This window comes from Papio anubis, chromosome 18, assembly GCF_008728515.1.
Source record: "Papio anubis isolate 15944 chromosome 18, Panubis1.0, whole genome shotgun sequence".
Taxonomy (NCBI): Eukaryota; Metazoa; Chordata; class Mammalia; order Primates; family Cercopithecidae; genus Papio; species Papio anubis.
The window spans coordinates 71263580-71282630 of NC_044993.1; the positions used below are offsets into that span (position 1 = coordinate 71263580).

The 19051-nt window shown below is 55.3% G+C and overlaps 2 protein-coding genes across 3 annotated transcripts; both read right to left on the bottom strand.

Moving 5' to 3' along the window:
- Positions 1 to 362: 362 nt before the first annotated feature.
- On the bottom strand, positions 363 to 6557 carry ELOB (elongin B). Of its 2 annotated transcripts, none has more exons than XM_003916403.5 (4): positions 5676 to 6557; positions 5432 to 5566; positions 3905 to 4010; positions 363 to 524 (listed from the first exon to the last, which is right to left on the bottom strand). In XM_003916403.5, exons 1-4 carry the CDS (start codon positions 5757 to 5759, stop codon positions 412 to 414), a joined length of 438 nt encoding a protein of 145 aa, XP_003916452.2. In that variant the 5' UTR covers positions 5760 to 6557; the 3' UTR covers positions 363 to 411. The 2 variants fall into 2 exon arrangements, with proteins under 2 accessions (XP_003916452.2, XP_031514421.1); XM_031658561.1 differs by having other exon boundaries at positions 363 to 544.
- Positions 6558 to 12498: 5941 nt separating this feature from the next.
- Positions 12499 to 15798, bottom strand: PRSS33 (serine protease 33). Its single transcript, XM_031657989.1, is given in 6 exon segments — positions 12499 to 13368; positions 13573 to 13595; positions 13598 to 13762; positions 13945 to 14514; positions 15069 to 15168; positions 15787 to 15798. Coding segments are annotated over 6 exon segments (1029 nt in total). The 3' UTR covers positions 12499 to 13209.
- Positions 15799 to 19051: the final 3253 nt, after the last annotated feature.

Below are 19051 nucleotides of genomic sequence, written 5' to 3' on the forward strand. Positions count from 1 at the left end.
TTGTCCTCAGGACAAGAGGCCCCTGGGAGTGGACATGCAGAGTGTGGGGGTGGGGGGCACTTAGAAGGAAAAAGGCCTAAAAGTGGAATGTGTTGTCCCTGAGGCTTCCTGTGGTCTTTGTGTCCCTCCCAGTCCTCCCCTTCCCCTGGAGTGGTTGGTGTAGCTGGCTAACTGCTAACAATGGCTTGGGTCTCAAGGACCCAGGTACCCATGGTGTCTTCAAGCAGCAGGCTAGGCCACGTTCTCAGCCAGGGTCTGGGAGACAGGACAGCACGGGAACTGCCAAGAACAAGCCCCAAAAGGAGCCCACAGGGAGTGGGACCCATCCCAGGGAGGGTCGGGAAAAAGACGCAGCAACCAGGAAGACTCCCAAATCTCTTTTATTGGGGGGAATGGGCCTCTTGGGGGTCCTCACTGCACGGCTTGTTCATTGGCACTGCTTCCCGAGTCCTGGGGCTTCATCACATCGGGCAGCTCAGGTGGGCTGGAGAACGGCTCGATGCACAGGGCCTCAAAGGTGTCATCTGTGGAGGAAGGAGCAGAGCTGCAAGGGGATAGCCCAATTCTTGCCCCAGCTGGGTCCTTGGTGTTCATGGGTGATCATCTGCAGCTTTGGGGATCTCCATGCGAACACTCGTCCACACAGCTGGTCTCCACAGAGCTGACCTCCCTGTTCAGCTGCCCCATGGCCCCACAGCAATGTCTCCTACCCCTGTGGGCCCAACCTGAAGGTCCCCAGCCCTTCCCACTGACCATGCTGGGGCCCCTTTCCTCATCTTCCTTGTCCACTAGTGAGTCTGAGGGCTGACCACCTGCAGCCAGCATCACCCTTCACCCAGAATGTATATCCTTGTTTCCTTCACACACTTTGGGAGGCTGAGGTGGGCAGATCGCAAGGTCAGGAGCTCGAGGCCATCCTGGCTAACACTAAACCCCGTCTCTACTAAAAACATGAAAAAATTAGCCGGGCATGGTGGCAGGCACCTGTAATCCCAGCACTTGGGTAGGCCGAGGTGGGCGGATCACAAGGTCAGAAGATCGAGACCATCCTGGCTAACACGGTGAAACCCCGTCTCTACTAAAAATACAAAAAAAGTAGCCGGGTGTGGTGGCAGGTGCCTATAGTCCCAGCTACTCAGGAGGCTGAGGCAGGAGAATGTGAACCCGGGAGGCGGAGCTCGCAGTGAGCCGAGATCAGCCACTGCATTCCAACCTGGGCAACACAGCAAGACTCTGTTTCAAAAAAAAAAAATCAACTAGACTATTCCTCCCCTGCTTAAAACCTTCCAGTGGCTTCCCATCATGCTGTGAATACCATCAAGTCCTTGCGGTCTGTCTCTCCCTCTGCCTCCCATGCTCTCAGGCTCTGGCTCTCCCTGTTCTTTCCTAACTCAGACCTTCGCACTTGCTGGTCCCAGCACTCGGAATGGCTGGTTGCTTCTGGACTTTCAGGGTCCAACTCAGGTCCCCTCCTCAGATGAACCTCCAATCCACCCACCCCCAAAAGTCAAGACATCCTGACATCCTGGGCGTGGGGGCACTTACCGCTGGACAAATTGCCCTTTTGACTGGCTCCAGGAAGGCAAAGGCCTTCCCTGTCTTGTCCCTACTGTCACCCCAACACACGGCAAACAAACCCACAGCTTTTCTCCTGTGCTTTCTTCCAGCTAGGAGACCCATCTCTGCTTGGCTCAGGGTTCTCAACTGATCAGGCATCCCAGGGAAAGCTGGCATGCCTGATGACAGTTCTGGCTGTCACAACTGGGGAGGTGGGGTGTTCCAACGCTGTCTGGTGGGTAGAGGCCTGGAATACGGCTCCACATGCTATGGTGCACAAGGCAACCCACACAGTAATCCAGCCCAATGTGCCCACTGTGCCAAGGTTCAGAAACTGCTGCAGCTTAATCTAATGCATCTTCCAAGCCACAAACCTGTGACCATTCATGCCTTCACTACCTCCCTCATTCTTTCGTGATGAGCCTGGACAATGCTCTTTAACATTTGATTTGAAACACTGTCTTATCTTCTTGAGTGGTAAGCTTAGGGGAGGGGAGAGGCGGAGGGCGGGGCACCCATTCAAGGCCTGGGAACAACATGGTGATGGGTTGAGTTGCACCCAGGAAGTGTGTTTCTGCAAGCAGTCCATGGGGAAGCAAAGAGCTCACAGCCCATGCTGTGCCCCTATCAAGATAGCCCTCACCTGCAAGAGGGCTGATGTGACCTGGGCTCCAGAGTCACCACCACATTCCATGCCATACTAGGGGCTGTAGGAGAAAAACAAGTCACCTTCCTTAGCCTTGATTTTCTCACCTGCAAAATGGGTCTATCAATATCTTCCAAGTCACAGCAAACCTCTAGCGTACCACTGTTCAAATCAGAGAAAGTGACACTTCTGGGGGAAGCAGACCAGATATGCTCTTGGCACTCACTTGCTCTCTTCAGAAAGGCACCCCTGGGCCAGGAGCCAAGGCTCAAGCCTGTAATCCCAGGAGTTTGAGACCAGGCTGACTTAACAAGGTGAAACCCCATTTCTACTAAAAATACAAAGATTAGCTGGGCGTGGTGGTACATGCCTGTAATTCCAGCTACTCAGGCCACTGAGGCAGGAGAATCTCTTGAACCCGGGAGGTGAAGGCTGCAGTGGGCTGGGATGGCATCACTGCACTCCAGCCTAGCCAACAGAGTGAGACTTTGTCTCAGAAACAACAACAACAAAATGCACCCATGTACAGGGCACGACCTGTATGTCTGTGCCAGCCCTGCACCTAACTCTTAACATCACCATCTGGGCAGAAAGAGCCCACAGAAAGGCTCTGAAGCTTCCTATCTGTTGGGCACTGGCAGCAGGCCAGACCTGGGGTGCATGAGGACTCACACCACCTTGCTGTGAAGCCAGTCTCATCACACCCGTTTAAGGAGAAGGGAAAACCGGGGCCAGGAGGGCCAGGAGGGCAAGGTAGCTGGCTAGAGGATATAGATGCTGAGACTGAGGCCTAGCCTGAACTTATGGAACGGAAAGGTGGAGCTAGGACTACACTCTTCCTCTTCAGCCTCTGCTATGTTTCCTTACAGGCAGAAAAACATTAATAATTCTTTATAACTTGAATAAAGTTTTCTCAGCCATCCACACAGCTGCTGGGTCCACGGCTGTGAAAACACAGCTCTATAACCTCTATTCAAGTTCCCAGAGACAAAACATTTAAAATCCCCCCTCCCTTTCTCTTGGATGGAAGAAGATACCCTGGCGAGTAGTAAACCACTCCCTAATCCCCAGGTTTCTAAAGCTTGGGCAGGGGTGGGGTATGGCTGATGGAAGCACAGGCTCTGGATCTCAATCCTAGACGTGGCAGTCCCAGCAGGTGACCTAACCTCCCAGGGCTCACTTCACTGAACCTGAAAACAGGCAAAATCCAAATCTCAACCACACAGAGATGCAGAGGGATTCAGTGATACACAGCATAGAACTTGGCATGATGTTTGACTCCAGCAAGGGCCCGGCAGCCAGCATCCTAACCATGGCTCCCTGTGTGACTGCCGGTAAGCCGGTGTCCTCATCTGCAGAACAGGGATGATGGTATGTGGACCTCCCATGGCTACTGAGAGGATGAGACAGGGCAGTGGAAGCCACACACAGAGTAACACACAAAGCACAGAGCCAGGCACTCAGCGCCTGTAAATGTGAGCTAGCTTCGGGAAATAAGCTTCGGTTTCTGTAAGCATCTCATTTGGTTGCTTCTTTAAAAAAAAAAAAAATGAAACGAACACATTGTGAAAGGATATTGCCAGCTCTTTAGGCACGAGGAAGACACTGCCCTGAAGGTTTCAACTCCAGGTTCCCTGATGACCCTCTTTGGAACGGTGTCCCCATCCTGCTTGGCTGCCACCCAGCCCAGTCCCCTCTCACCTGCCCGGAAGGCCAGCCCCACTGTGGCTGGGGCCTGTGGCCGTGCTGTTTGACTGGTGAAGCCACACTCGCCCAGGGTCTTGCCATCATCCAAGAGTTGGTCATCCTGAGGAGAGAAGCAGGATCTTGGGAGAGGCCCCATGTGGGGCAAGTCCCAAAGACCTCTGACCAGCAACTACACAGGAAGTCAGAGGAGGAAGAGAGTTCCCTCAGTGTGGCCCAGGACCACCGCTCTGCTTGTCAAATACACAGATTCCAGGGTTATATCCAAGAACAACTAAGTCAGAACCTCCCAGGGTAGGGTTTAGAATCTGGTTTTATCCAAATTCTCCAGGCAAATCTAATTTGAGGAGCCAAGCTAATCTGGAGATAGGCAGACCTGGGTTTCAATCCCAGCTCTGCCACCTTGGACAAGTCATTCGAACATTTTTTTATTTTAGAGACAGGGTCTCGCTATGTTGCCCAGGTGTGTAGTGGCACAGACCCTACATAAGCGCTATCATAGCACCCTCCAGCTTGGAACTCCTGGGCTCAAGCAATTCTGCCTCACCCTTCAGAGTAGCTGGGACTACAGGACCATGCCACCGCTGCTGGCTAGTAGTTGAGCCTTTTGATGCAAAGTTTCCTCATCTGTAAACTAGGAATTACCAGACTTTCAATTCATAGGGCCACCAGAGGGTTTCAATGAGCTAGGAAGGAACATAAAGCACTAAGTAGATATGTGGCACATGGGACATGCACAGGCACGGCCATTTAATATTCGCTAAGTGCCAGCAGTTATCAGTGAGGAAAGCCCTTTAGAGACCATGAGAGCTGAGGCTTTGAGCCTGGAGCTAAAAGTCAGTTTCCCAGTTTCCAGCTCTAGAATCTGATCAATGCACTTAGGCGACAACCTCACAATGTTGGGACACGTAAACCGGAGGCTGATGCATCTGATTCCCCAATGCAGACCCCAAACCCCAAGCCATTCTAACTGAATAATCTCAGTTCGCTTGCAAGGGGAAAGGGGGTCTTCTAGAACATCAGCAGGAGGTAGGGAGGTAATAACGGTTGCTTGGTGAAGAACGAGTGGGACCAGACTTTCTTTGCATTAACTGAGTCCGCCACCCTCCACCCCAAGGAGTGTCCCGGGGGACAGCGTGATTCCGATGGGCCTGCGAAGAAAGCTGGGAATTAAGGGGTCGTGGTTCGAACCCTGGCGCTGCCAATGACCTTTGGCTGGTTAAGAGACCAAGCCGAACCTCAATTTCGTCAACTGCACGGCGCGGGCGATACCGTTGCAGGGGTTGGATGCCACGGTGTCCTCGGCGCCCGGGGCCCAGCACGAGGTCTAAACATCGCCCCTGGACCAGAGATCCCCGCGGCGAGCGCAGCTCGCGCTTCACCCGCACAACGGATGTCCCAGCCCGCAGCTCGGGCGCCCGCAGGCGTCGCCGGCCGCCACTGTTTACATCGCAGACAGCGTCGGAGTCAGCCCCGTGCCCGTCGCCGGGTACCCGCTCCCCTCGGCCCGCCCGCGGGACCCACCTTGTACAGCCGCTGCTCGTCAGGAGGCCGCTTGAGGATGCCCTCGACGATGCGCTTCAGCTCGAACACCGTGCTGGACTCCTTGGCGTCCGTGAAGATGGTGGTCTTGTGGCGCCGGATCATGAGGAACACGTCCTGGGGGCGGCGGGCCGGCGTGAGCAAGAGGCCCGGGCCCCCCGCGCGGCCCAGCCGCCCCCCGCCGCCCCCGGCCCGGCCCGGCCGCCCCTCCCCCACGCCCGCTCACCATCGCGGCGGCTGCCTCTCCCCTCGACGCGCCGGCGCGGCCGCGCTCCGCCCCGTTCCCGGCAGCCCGCGCGTGGCCCGGCATGCCCCGCGCCGCCCCGCCTTCCCCGGCGCTGCCCCGCCCCGTGTCACCCCGCGGCCGCCGCCATTTTAAGTGATCTGGAAGCGGGCGGTGCTGACGGGCGTGCGGACGCTATCTCCACCCCAGGGATGGCCGTCGGAGGCGGTGGCGCCCTCTCGGGAGTGGCAGAGGCGAGGTCCCCGTGTTAGTGCGGTTCGGCAGGCTCCAGGCTGGGGCACAGCGAGCCTGGGGCCGCGTTGTCGCGGGATAGTCGTGACCGCCATCTTGGGCAGGCTCCGCATTTTGGGCTTTCTGGCCGCCGTGTTGGGGACAGTCGCCCCCGCTCCCTGCCCCGACCTGGATGCGAGGACTGTCGCGGCTCAGAGGGGCTTACGACCTGTGAGGAGCCCTGGGGGCTGCTGTTGGGCTTAGGGGTGGCCCGGGCGCACTCCTTGGGCTAAGAGTCACGGGAGCGGTTGGCTACTGCTTTCCCCAGGAGGAGGGAAGGGGCGGCTCCTTGCCCCAGGGGTCCTGGGCGCCTGTCCGCCTTCCTGCTTGGCTGCATTTTGGCTCTGAAAAGGCCTAGAGACTTGATTTTCCTGGCTGGCCGCTCTTTCCACCAAGGTCCCCGTTCCTGAATGCTGGACACTATCCTGCATCGCCCCAAGTTGCATTTACATGAGACCGAGGGTCCCCCACTTGACCTCTCCCTTGCAGAGAGACACCCCAGGCTGGGTCGTGATGGGCGGGTGTCGGAGGCGGCGTTCGAGAGAGGAGCCAGAGAGTGACCCTGGACGCCAAACCGCCCTGCAGTCCGAGCTGCGCTTTGACGGCTGTTGAGAGTGGGCGGAACGGGGCGGGTGCCGCTGCGTAGAATCTTGGCAAGTCTTAGAGCTGCATTTGTGTTTTCTAAGCTGTAATTCTAGTTATTGTTACTTTTGACTTGTGTCCCTTCCCTCCTGTGACTTACTTCACTGCAGCCCCTACCCCTGCTCCCAGGGTCCTCAGCATCCCAGTCCCTGAAGAACCTGTCTTGCTCCATGACTTGTGTCGTGAGGCATTGGACAGGTAATTGTTGGGAAGAGCTTTTGGCCAGGCTAAAAAGATTTATTTTGGCCGGGCGCAGTGGCTCATGCCTGTAATCCAGCTCTTTGGGAGGCCGAGGCGGGTGGATCACGAGGTCAGGAGATCGAGACCATCCTGGCTAACACGGTGAAACCCCGTCTCTACTAAAAATACAAAAAATTAGCCGGGCGTGATGGCGGGCGCCTGTAGTCCCAGCTACTCCGGAGGCTGAGGCAGGAGAATGGCGTGAACCCGAGAGGCGGAGTTTGCAGTGAGCTGAGATTGCACCACTGCACTCCAGCCTGGGCGATGGAGTGAGACTCCGTCTCAAAAAAAAAAAAAAAAAAAAAAGATGTATTTCTTAGTCCCAGTGTCTGGCTGGGCGTGGTGGCTCACGCCTGTAATCCCAGCACTTTGGGAAGCTGAAGGAGGTGGATCACTTGAGCCCAGAAGTTCAAGACCAGCTTGGCCAACAAGGTGAAACCCCGTCTGCACTAAAATACAAACACAATTAGGTGGGTATGGTGGCGCACGCCTGTGGTCCCAGCTACTCGGGAGGCTGAGGCAGGAGGGTTGCTTGAACCCGGAGGCGCAGGTTGCAGTGAGCTGAGATCGCGCCACTGCACAGCAGCCTGGCCACAGAGTGAGATGCTGTCTCCAGTTAATCCCAGTGTCTTTATGTACATAGAACTGGCAACTTTAAATCCTGTACCTCTGTGGAGGGAGAGTGAAGGAAGGGTGTGGACAGTGGGGGCCAGGAAGTTCTCAGGTAGCGCAGCAGCCCACCCAGAAGTCAAAGGGTGTAGGTACAGGAGGGGCCATCTCCACAGGGAGATGGCTGGATCCCTACTCCATCCAGGCTTCATCGGCAGAGACCAGGGGTGGACACCTTACCTGTGGGGGCCATCACAGCTGATGCCCCAGCTCAGGATGTCCACCAGAAACCAGGGGTGCCTTGGAGTCACCGTCCTCTTAAGGATGGTGCCTGTCCTCCAGAGAGCAGAACACTAGGTTCAAACCCCAGCTCCTACTGGCAAAGCCCAGGGCCTCCACCTGGTTGTTCCCATCCGTGAAGTGGGGATACACAGTGTGGAGCCCTTAGGACGTTGGGGAGTGTGCCTGTACTCGCCGCGCATCAGTCATAAGTATAACAACAATTGCATTCATTCGCTGATCCTCAGTGAGCAGTGGCACAGTTCCCCAGCTGGCGCGGTGAATGGTGCCTGTCTGCTGTCAGAGATCACCTGGACCCAGCATGAGTCCTTGCCCCCAGAGGGGGTCTCCGCACACCCCACGATGCTGTCCTCCCTGTCTGCTAACTACATGAAGAGATGGCAGGCCGTCGTGTCATTCAGTGCAGTGATACCTCCTGCGGTGGGAATGGGGTCAGGAGGGATTTTCCGGGAGCAGAGCCACTCACTGGCCGAGCCTGGGGTCTCCACTTTTGGAAGTGTGGTCTTGTGGAGTCCAGGTTCTCCTTCCTTAAGGGCCTTTACAAGGAATGGGAGCGTCCAGTGGTGGAGAGGAGCTGGCTGGCTGCGCCTACTGCTCCACACAGGAGTGTCCTCCTAGGCCCCTTTCCCTCAATTGGCCTTCACCTCTCCGCCTCACAGACTTCACTCTGAGAATCCGCCTTGCAGCCTGTCTTCTGCTCCCTCCCATCTACTTTTTGTTTTTTTTTGAGACAGAGTCTTGCCCTGTCGCCCAGGCTGGAGTGCAATGGTGTGATCGTGGCTCACTGCAGTCCTCGCCTCCCGGATTCTCCTGCCTCAGCATCCTGAGTAGCTGGGATTACAGGCATGCACCACCATGCCTGGCTAATTTTTTTGTATATTTTGTAGTGACGGGGTTTCACCATGTTGACTAGTCTCAAACCCCTGAGCTTGTGATCCTCCTGCCTCAGCCTCCCAAAATGCTGGGATTACAGGCGTGAGCCACCATGCCCAGCGTCCGTCTGCCTTCTATCTCCTTCACTCCCCACTGCAGACAGGGTGTTGTGTTATGATGGGGAAGGCCCTTGTGTTTTTCAGGTGTGTTAGACCAGGGAAACAATCTCTTCTTTCACATGCCCCAAAGCAGGACTCGAATCTTTCCTGGGTCTTTCTGATTGGGAGTCTTAAGACTCTCCCCAGAGAGGGCCCCGCCCTATTCCCTGGGAAAGGAATGCTGACAAAACCCTACAGGACAGAGTTTGGAGCGTTTCTCCATAGCTCAACTCGTGTGGTCCCCAGAGGGTGACACCACAGGGATGAATGGGAGCTCCGGGCCCCTCCCCAGCACCTCAACCTGCACTTTGCTTCATCTCGATGCTTTGTAACATCCTTTATGATAAACCAGTGAATGTTTTTCCCTGAGTTCTCTGAGTTGCTCTAACAAATTAATTGAACCCAAAGAGGAGAGTCATGGGAACGCCAACCTGAAGCCAGTCGGTCGAAAGTTCCGGAGCCCAAACTTGCAGCTGGGGAATGGGGAGGCAGTCCTGTGAGCCCCAACCTGTGGGACCTGAGGCTGGCGCTGGGCAGATAGTGTTGGAATTGAATTGAGGACACCCTGCTGGTGTCCAGTGCTTAGTGTGTGTGGGGGGAACCCCACAACCGTTTGTCACAGGAGTCTTCTGTGTTGATAATTGTGGTTTTGGTATGAGAGTGTTGGGGACCTCTGCTTACCAGGCCTCTAGTTTAATAAAACAACTAGAGTGATCCATCTTACAATGTGTAGCTAAGCACTCACAAGGCATCTGTAAGGCTCCTGCTGTCTGAAAATAGCCACATTCTTTTTGTGTTTGAGACAGGGTCTCCCTCTGTCACCCAGACTGGAGTGCAGTAACCTGATACTGGCTGAAATAATCCTCACACCTCAGCCCCTGGAGTAGCTGGGACTACAGGCATGCACCACCACATCCGGCTAATTTTTGCAGTTTTTGTAGAGATGGGGTTTTGCCATGTTGCCCAGTCTGGTGTCAAACTGAGCTCAAGCAATCCTCATGCCTCAGCCTCCCAAAGTGCTGGGACTACAGGCGGGAACCACCACATCCGGCCTAAAATGATCACTAAAATGATCACCTCTTAAGCTGGCCACCAATTATGATTACGAAATGTTTATGGCCGTACAGGACGTCTCCCACAAGGCCCTAGAATGTACACAGGTCCTGAGAAGGTAACCCACTCTGCTAAGATAGCGTCAGTAAGCAGGCTAAGGCAGAGGATGCACAGTCACCGATGGCACCAAAAGCCCTGACCTTCAGTGAGCACATCTGCACATTCCAGGTTTATTTACCACTGCTTGTAGTTTCTCTCTTTTTTTTTTTTTTTTTTTTTTGAGACAAAGTCTCACTCTGTTGCCCAGGCTGGAGTGCAATGGCGTGATCTCGGCTCACTGCAACCTCCGCCTCCCGAGTTCAAGTGATTCTCCTGCCTCAAGCCTCCTGAGTAGCTGGAATTACAGGTGTGTGCCACCACACCTGGCTAATTTTTATATTTTTAGTATAAACGGGATTTTACCATGTTAGCCAGTCAGGTCTCGAACTCCTGACCTCAGGTGATCCCCTCCTCCTCGGCTTCCCAAAGTGTTGGGATTACAGGCGTGAGCCACCGTGCCCGGCCTGTAGTTTCTTATAAGCAGAGACACTAACCAAAGATGGTGAGTTCTTCCCCCTGCTCTCTGAGCACGCCTGCTCTGTGATGGAGTCCTTTCTAATCTACTTGCTTCTCTCACTGTGCTCTGTGGCTCACCTTGAATTCCTTCCCGCGTGAGATCCAAGAACCCTCTCTTGGAACCCTCTCTTGGGGTCTGGATCGGGACCTTCTTTTCTGGCAACAGGAATAGAGGAAAAACATGATTTGAGAGAGATTTTCCCTACACACAGATCTTGCTCTGTAGCCCAGGCTGGAGTGCAGTGGCGTGATGGTTACAGCAGCCTTGAAATCCTGGGTTCAGGCGATGCCACCTCACCCTCCCGAGTAACTGAGACTACAGGCATGGGCTACCATGCCTGGCTAATTTAATTTTTTGTAGAGTTGGGGGTTTCACTGTATTGCCCAGGCTGGTCTCGATTTTCTGACCTCAAGCAATCATCCTGCCTTGGTCTACCAAAACACTGGGATTACAAGCATGAACCACTGTGCCTGGCCTACTTTCCTTGTTTTTGTGTTAATACGTAGTAGTTATTCATGACCACTAGTTAGCAATGTGCCTTATTTGTAGAGTGTTTTATAGGTACTTTTGTCCCCAAAAGGGATATAACATAACTGTTAGTGTGGGATTTGAGTTCAAATGTGGCTCCAGTACTTACCAGCTGTGGGCCCGTGGCCATGTTACCTAACCTGTCTGGACCTGTTTCCCTTCTGTGAGATGAGTGTCTCCTTCGAGGGCTTTCAGGTCTGCTGAGAGCATGTACATACCTGGCACAGTGCACACACTCAGCAGGCATAACAGTGACCGCCTTGGCCGACATCTGGACCGCTAACAGCCATGGGAGAGCAGGTGTTATCAGTTCAGATTACAGAGGGGGACACGGGCCCCATCCTGTGGCGTCAGTGGCACGGGGCTGACAAGAGCTGCCGCCCGTCTGGCACCGCAGGCTGTTGTGCCAGGAGCAGGCCAGAAGGAGGGGTGTGGGGAGGCTGCCCTGTTGGGGTAGGAGGGAGTGGAGAGAGTGGAGGACCTCTGCTTTTCCCAGAATCAGACCGCCTGGGCTGCAGTCCCAGTCTACCAACCTTGCCGGCAGTGTGATTTTTGGGACTTGTTTTTCTCATCTGACAAATGGGGACAAGCCACCTCACAGAGCCTCCTGTGGGATTCAATGAGCTGATGGAATAAAGCCCGCCCTCTGCATGATGTCTGGTGAGGGCTTGACGAGGGGCCGTGATTTTTTCTCATTAATGATCCTCCCTTCCCTGCCCAGCTCCACTCCCTTCTGCCTCCTTAGCTGGGCCTGCAGGCTGGCCTGCCACAGCCATGCCCTGACGTCCTGGGCACCTGGTCCCTGATGACCCCACCAACGGTGGCCAATATGTACTGCAGTGTGGTGTGTTCTCCACCTGGGGGACAGAGCAGCCTTGAGCACCCTTCCTGCCCCACTTGGCCCGGCCTACCCGTGACCATCTAGTACAGCCCACTTCCCCAGCTCCCCAGGAGAAAAGGAGAGGGAAGCAATGGCTCAGGCCTGTGCCTGGACCTAAAGGGGCTGCGCCTTTGACGTTTACCTTCCCTTGTCTTCCCTTCTCTTCTGCCGACAGCTGCTGTCAGCTCCAGAGTAGGTTTTGAGCTTTCCAGGTTTTGTTTGTTTTCCTTCTTCAGCTGTGGAAACTGACCTCTATATATTGAAATGGGTGGTCCTGGCTCTGGAGACAAGAACATGGCAGAGAGGGGACAGGATGCCAGGTACCAGGCTGGAAGGGGACCCCAAGGGTGGGCAAGGCTGTTGGCGTCCAGATGCAGGTGTCAGTAGGGTGACCTGGGCCCCAGGCTCACTCTGGGAGTGAATGGTGGCCAGAAACAATGAGAACAGAATCCGGGCCTGCCCCAGGGCTCCTGACCCCTCCTCAGCTGAGCATCTGATGCCAAGTGCCCAGCCTCTTGGAGTACGTGGGGAGGTGGTCACGCTGGCCAGCCCACCTTTCCCACTGGGACACCTCCATCACAGTGGAGCAAAATCTTTATTAGTTTTTATTGCTGTATAAATGTCAGCACAAATGGAGCAGCTTAAAACACACATTTATTAAGTCACAGCTTTGTAGGTCAGGAGTCCGGGTGGCTCAGCTAGGTTCTCTGCTTAGGGTCTTTTTAGGTTGAAATGAAGGGATTGGCCGGCGGGGCTCTTATCTGGAGGCTGGTGAAGAACTTACTTCCCAGCTCCTTCAGGGTGCTGGCAGAATCCAGTGCCTTGCAGCTGTGGATCTGAGGGTTCCGATTCCCTGCTGGCTGTCGGCAGTGGCTGCTCTCTGCTCCTAGAGGCTGCTCATGGGCTGTGGTCCCCGTGTCCTCAAAGCCAGCTATGGAGGATCTCCCTGGTGTGAAATCTCTGTCATGCTGTGAATCTGACTTTCTCCAGAAAAAGATGGGCACACAGGCCAGATGGGCAGCAGCTGGTCTGCTCAGCACTGCGTGCCTTGCACCCATCCCTGACCAGGGCCGAGAAAAGTAAATACAAGCCAGGAAGGGAGGGGGGAGTGTCACCCCCTGGGACTCATGGCAGATCCCTGGATGAGGGTTGGTGGAGTCAGATCTGGTGAGCCCCAAAGAGGAGAGGAGGCAGGAGGTGGGGAGTGGGGGTTGGGGGTGGCCTTTAGCTTTATTAGGCATCTTGGCCTCAAGGCAGAAGAGATGTGGGGTATGGGCAGGTCCCCGGATGAACCAGGAGACTGAGGGACCCCAGCAGCTGGCTCCAGGTCAGCCTCACTGGCTAGTATTAGAAGCTTACGTGAGCCTGAATCCAGGGGCTATATGTGGCCACGTTGGTGTAGACACCTGGACGGTTGGGCAGGGCACAACCCTTGCCCCAGCTCACCACGCCCACCAGGACCCAGGTCCCAGACTGTAGGCAGGTCAGGGGTCCCCCAGAATCACCCTGCAGGAGAAAGAGGAGCCTAGGTCTCAGCCCTCCCAGGACCTCAGAACAGTTCTCAGGGTTCCAAACCCCTGGGGTGGTGCCTCTGGGTTGGGGACCAGGACCCTGAGCCTTCGTTGGTATGTCCTGGGTCCTGGAGTTTAGGGAGGCAGGGTGCTAGGCACAGGGATGGGACTCCGGAAGCTGGGGAGGTGGGGTGCACACCTGGCAGGCGTCCTTGTGGCCCGGGGGTAGCCGGCACACAGGCTCCCAGGCAGCACAATGGGCTTTGCCAGGGGCACCTCCGCGCCCACGTGGTAGAGGCGGTCGCAGGTGGGCGAGTCCAGCAGCGGTACCCTTACTCCCTGTAGCGGCGGCCACTCTGGGAGGGGCACTGGGGGAAGAGGAGGAACCTCTGAAAGGAAGGCGGGGAGCCGGGGTCAGTGGGAGAAGCTGAGTTCTGAGAGAGAGGAGATTTGGTTCCCGAGAAGCCGCGCTGGGTCCTGGATTGGGGCAGTGAGGGACTGGGATTTCCGGTCAGTTGGAGAAGGAGATAGGGGCTCCCCGATGCCTCGGAACCCCGCCCTCCTGCCTTACCTCCTGGGCGGAGGCTGCCCCAGCCAGTGACATAGCATGGTGTGCCGGGCGGCGGGCGGTCGCCGGGCACGGGCAGGCAGACGGGCTGGACGCGAGCGCTCAGGGGCACCGGGCGACGCAGCTGCAGCAGTGCCAGGTCACCGCGGGCCCCGTCCTCGGAGTAGTCCGGGAGCAGCAGCACCCGTCGCAAGGGCACCGAGAGCGTGCAGGGCGAGGTGGGGCCCAGGTGCAGCGCCCCCAGGCGCACGCGGTACTCAACTGGCAGTGAGCGGGAGGCTACTTCCAGCACCTGGTCCTCGACCCCCTCCAGCCCACCTGGATCCCAACGCCTCTGCCAGGCCACGTCCGGTCCTCCGCGGGCCTTGCCTGCCTTGCACACCCCGCCTGGGCCCTCGGTGAGCGCAGACCTGGGGAAGCAGTGCGCTGCTGTCAGCACCCACTGGAGGGCGATGAGGGACCTCCCGCACACGTGTGCCCCACGATGCTGGATGCTCGCCTGCCATGGCCACTCTCCGTCCCGTGCATCCCGGCCCCCTACGATCCGACTGGACACGCGGGGCTGCCCGCAGGCTACAAAAGGAGCAGGGGCGGTGAGGGTTGGCTGAGGACCTGGGGCCTGGGAGGCTGGTGTGTGAGGGGAGACACGGGGCCGAGGTCCAGGATGGGGCTGACTCGGGTGGACTTCGAGGCTTTCTCACTTGCAGACTTCCTTCCCTGAGTCCCAGCAGCTCCTGGAGGAGGAAGCAGGGAAGGGACCAGATTATAGATTTGGTGTCAAATAACGGGGTTGGAGGGGAGGCCAGAGATGAGGAAGGAGGGTGAAACATAATGTTGCCCTGACCTTGTGCCAGGCTTTCATGCCGTCTATTATCTTATTTAACCCTTCCCAGAGCACTGTGAAGGTGCAGGGGGGAAGGGAGTATGAGCATGACACCGACAAGCACATCGTGGTGTGGTGAGGTCATGATGTCACAAGGTCAGTGGCAGAGAGGATTGAGCCCTTGGAATCAAGATTAGAAAGCCCAAGAGTGCTCCAGGGAGCCCGGCCCAGGGAGCAGTGAGATGGGAGAACTGGGAGCCAAGGTGTCTGCAGCCGTTATCCCCCAGTCCGTGTCCCCACTCACCCAGCACCAGAAGCAGGATCTGGAGATAGGAAGCCCCTCTCATTCTGTCTTCAGGGCTGGGCTGAGTAAGGGTGGCACTGCCCAGGGCTTGGACCCTGGTCTGGAGCCAGCAGGGAGAAGACAGGAGTGTCCTGGCCCAGGGGCACCAATCCTCACCCCAGCCCCTTACACCCTCTGTGGTCCTTCTGTCTGTCCTCAGCTCCTGCTGGGTCCTGGACTTATCCTGGTGGCCCAGGCTGTATACTCTTCCTTCTGTCCAGGCCTCAGGTATGCAACCACCACCACCTAGATATTTGGGCATCCTTAGCCTCAACAGAAGCCCTGGAGCCTAACCCCCCTCAGTCATCCTCACTCCCTCTCTCACCCCCCTCCCTCATCCTCATCCCCCTCCCTCATCCTCACCCTCCTCCCTTATCCTCATCCTTACCCCCATCCTCACCCCCTCCCTCATCCTCATCCCCCATCCTCACCCCCTCCTCCATCCTCATCCCCTCCCTCATCCTCACCCACTTCCTCATCCTCACCCCCTCCTCCTCACTCCCCTCCCCCATCCTCACCCCCATCCCCACCCCTCCTCCATCGTCACCCACTCCTCACTCCCCTCCTTCATCTTCACCCCTCCCTCATCCTCACCTCCTCGCCCATCCTCACCCCTACTCGTCCTCACCCCTCCCTCATCTTCACCTCCTCCCCCATCCTCACCCCCACTCGTCCTCACCTCCTCCCTCATCCTCACCTGCTGGCTGCACCTGCCTGCCCCCGTAGACCCTGGCTTGCTGTCACCCTCACAGCCTGGTGCCCTCTCCTGACGAGTTGGGGGAGGGCCTCGGGGCTTAAAGGGCCAGGAGAGAGCCAGGCTCAGCCAAGGAGTAATTAACAGGGCCAAGGCGGGGCTGTGGCTTTACCGGACTAGCCTCAAACAAAGATGCTTTGAGCAGAGCTTTGGAGGTGGCAGGAAAGGGCCGCTGGGTTTCTGAAAGGAAGCCTGCCTTGGGCCAAGGTGCTAGAACTGGGGGCTGGAGGAGAGCAGTGGCGCGGGTGGGTGCTGGGAGGGGCTGCGGTCAGGTGGGGAAGCTCTGCAGGATTCCAGGCAGCTTCTCTCCAAACCTGACCTGGGCTCCCTGCAGAGCACACCTTGCTGGAGCTTCTGAGCTCCATTGTTCTGTCCAGAAATCCCATCTCAGACCCCAGGCCTAGCCAGACAGCTCCACCCAGAGACCCCAGCATGGCCAGCCCCCTTCCAGATCTGGGGTCTGGAGTGGCTGGAGGTGGAAAGGGACTGATTCAAAGCTGGTGGCACTCCTTATTTGACCAGAGGCAGGGGGAGACTTGACCTTGGGGACCGGTGCACTCTGGTCTGGGGTGGCCAGGACAGAGCAAGATGCGAGGGTCTGGCCGGGCGCGGTGGCTCAAGCATATAATCCCAGCACTTTGGGAGGCCCAGACGGGCGGATCACAAGGTCAGGAGATCGAGAGCATCCTGGCTAACACGGTGAAACCCCGTCTCTACTAAAAAAAATACAAAAAACTAGCCGGGCGAGGTGGCAGCGCCTGTAGTCCCAGCTACTTGGGGGGCTGAGGCAGGAGAATGATGTAAACCTGGGAGGCGGAGCTTGCAGTGAGCTGAGATTCGGCCACTGCACTCCAGCCTGGGCGACAGAGCGAGACTCCGTCTCAAAAAAAAAAAAAAAAAAGATGGGAGGGTCAAGAGACAGGGACTCGCCTTCTCTCAAGTCCCGTGGAGGACCAGGGCCTGGATGGTCCAGGGCCCGGATGGTCCAGGGCCCTGTAGTTCTCTCTTGGGCTCACACACAGTGCTCGCTGCCCGGAAGTCTCTCAGATCCCTCTCTGCATAGTCAACTCCTCTTGTCCCTCAGCCTTCTGCTCTGCCACCTCCTCCTGCCTCCTTTGCAGCCCTGCCATAGTTGTACTTTTTTATTTTTCTTTCTTTTTTTTTTTAAAGAGACAGGGTCTTGGCGAAGCATGGTGGCTCACGCCTGTAATCCCCGCATTTTCGGAGGCTGAGATGGGTGAATCATTTGAGGTCAGGAGTTTGAGACCAGCCTGGCAACATGGTGAAACCCCGTCTCTACTAAAAATACAAAAATTAGCTGGGCGTGATGGCAGGTGCCTGTAATCTCAGCTACTCGGAAGGCTGAGGCACAAGAATTGCTTGAACCCAGAAGGTGGAAGTTGCAGTGAGCCGAGATCATGCCACTGCACTCCAGGCGACACAGTGAGACTCTGTCTCAAAAAAAAAGAGGGAGAGAGAGGCTTTCACTCTGTCACCAGGCTGGAGTGCAGTGGTACGATCTCAACTCACTGCAGCCTCCGCCTCCCGGGTTCAAGCAATTCTCTGCTTGAATCATAAACTTATGATTACAGTCATAAGCCACTGTGCCCGGCTGGGACTGTTTTCTTAATTTCATTTTTGGATTGTTCATTGTTGGCATATAGAAACACAGCTGATTTCTGAGTGTTAATTTTGTATCCTGCAACTGCTGAATTTATTAGTTCTAATAGTTTTTTTGTGTGAAATCTTTAGAGACTGCTACAAACAAGATGTCATCTGCAAATGGAAATATTTTACTTTTTCCTTTCTGATTTGCACGTCTTTTTTTTTTTTTTTTTTTTTTTTTTAATTATTCTGGCTAGAAGTTTCAGTACAGTGTTGCATGGCAGTGGTAAAACTGCGCATCCTTGCCTTGTTCCTGATCTTAGAAGAAAAGCTTTCAGCTTTTCATCATTGAGTATGATTTTAGCTGTGGGCTTTACTGTATTAAGGTCCTTCCTTCCTTCCTTTCTTTTTTTGACGAGGTCTTGATTTGTTGCCCAGCCTAGAGTGCAATGGCATTATCACAGCTCACTGCAGCCTCTGTCTCCCAGGCTCCAGTGAGTCTCCTGCCTCAGCCTCTCAAGTAGCTAGGACTACAGGCATGTGCCACCATGGCCAGCTAATTTTTGTATTTTTTGTAGAGACAGGGTTTTGCCATGTTCCCCAGGCTGGTTTGGAACTATTGGGCTCAAGTGATTGGCCTGCCTGCACCTCTCAAAGTGCTGGGATTATAGGTGTGAACCACCTATAGTTTCTTTCTATTCCTAGTTTGTTTATCATGAAAGGGTGTTGAATCTTGTCAGATGCTTTTTCTGCATCAGTTGAGATGATCATGTGATTTTTGTCCTTTGTTCTGTTAATAATGGAATATTTCATTAACATTTCTTGATTTTCATATGTTCACTCATTCTTATATCCTAAGGATAAATCCCACTTGGATATGGTATAAAATATTTTTAATGTGCCATTGAATTTGGTTTGCTAGTATTTTGTTGAGGATTTTTGCATCAATATTTTAACTTTTTTTTTTTTTAAGAGACAGGGTCGGCCGGGCGCGGTGGCTCAAGCCTATAATCCCAGCACTTTGGGAGGCCGAGACGGGCGGATCACGAGGTCAGGAGATCGAGACCATCCTGGCGAATATGGTGAAACCCCGTCTCTACTAAAAAAAAAAAAAAAAACAAAAAAAAACAAAAAACTAGCCGGGCAAGGTGGCGGGTGCCTGTAGTCCCAGCTACTCGGGAGGCTGAGGCAGGAGAATGGCGTGAACCCGGGAGGCAGAGCTTGCAGTGAGCTGAGATCTGGCCACTGCACTCCAGCTCGGGAGAGAGAGCGAGACTCCGTTTCAAAAAAAAAAAAAAAAAAAAAAAAAAAGAGACAGGGTCTCTCTCTGTCACCCCGGCAGGAATGCAGTGGCGTGATCTGTGTAGCCTGGAACTACTGGGCTCAAGCAATCCTTCTTCCTTACCCTCCTGAGCAGTTGGGATCACAGCCACATGCCACTGTATCTGGCTATTTTTAAAATTTTTTGTAGACAAGGAGTCTTGCTGTATTGCCCTGGCTCATTTCAAACTCCTCAAGGGCTCAACTCATCTTCCCGCCTCAGCCTCCCAAACAGGTAGAATTACAGGCATGAGTCACTTCGCCC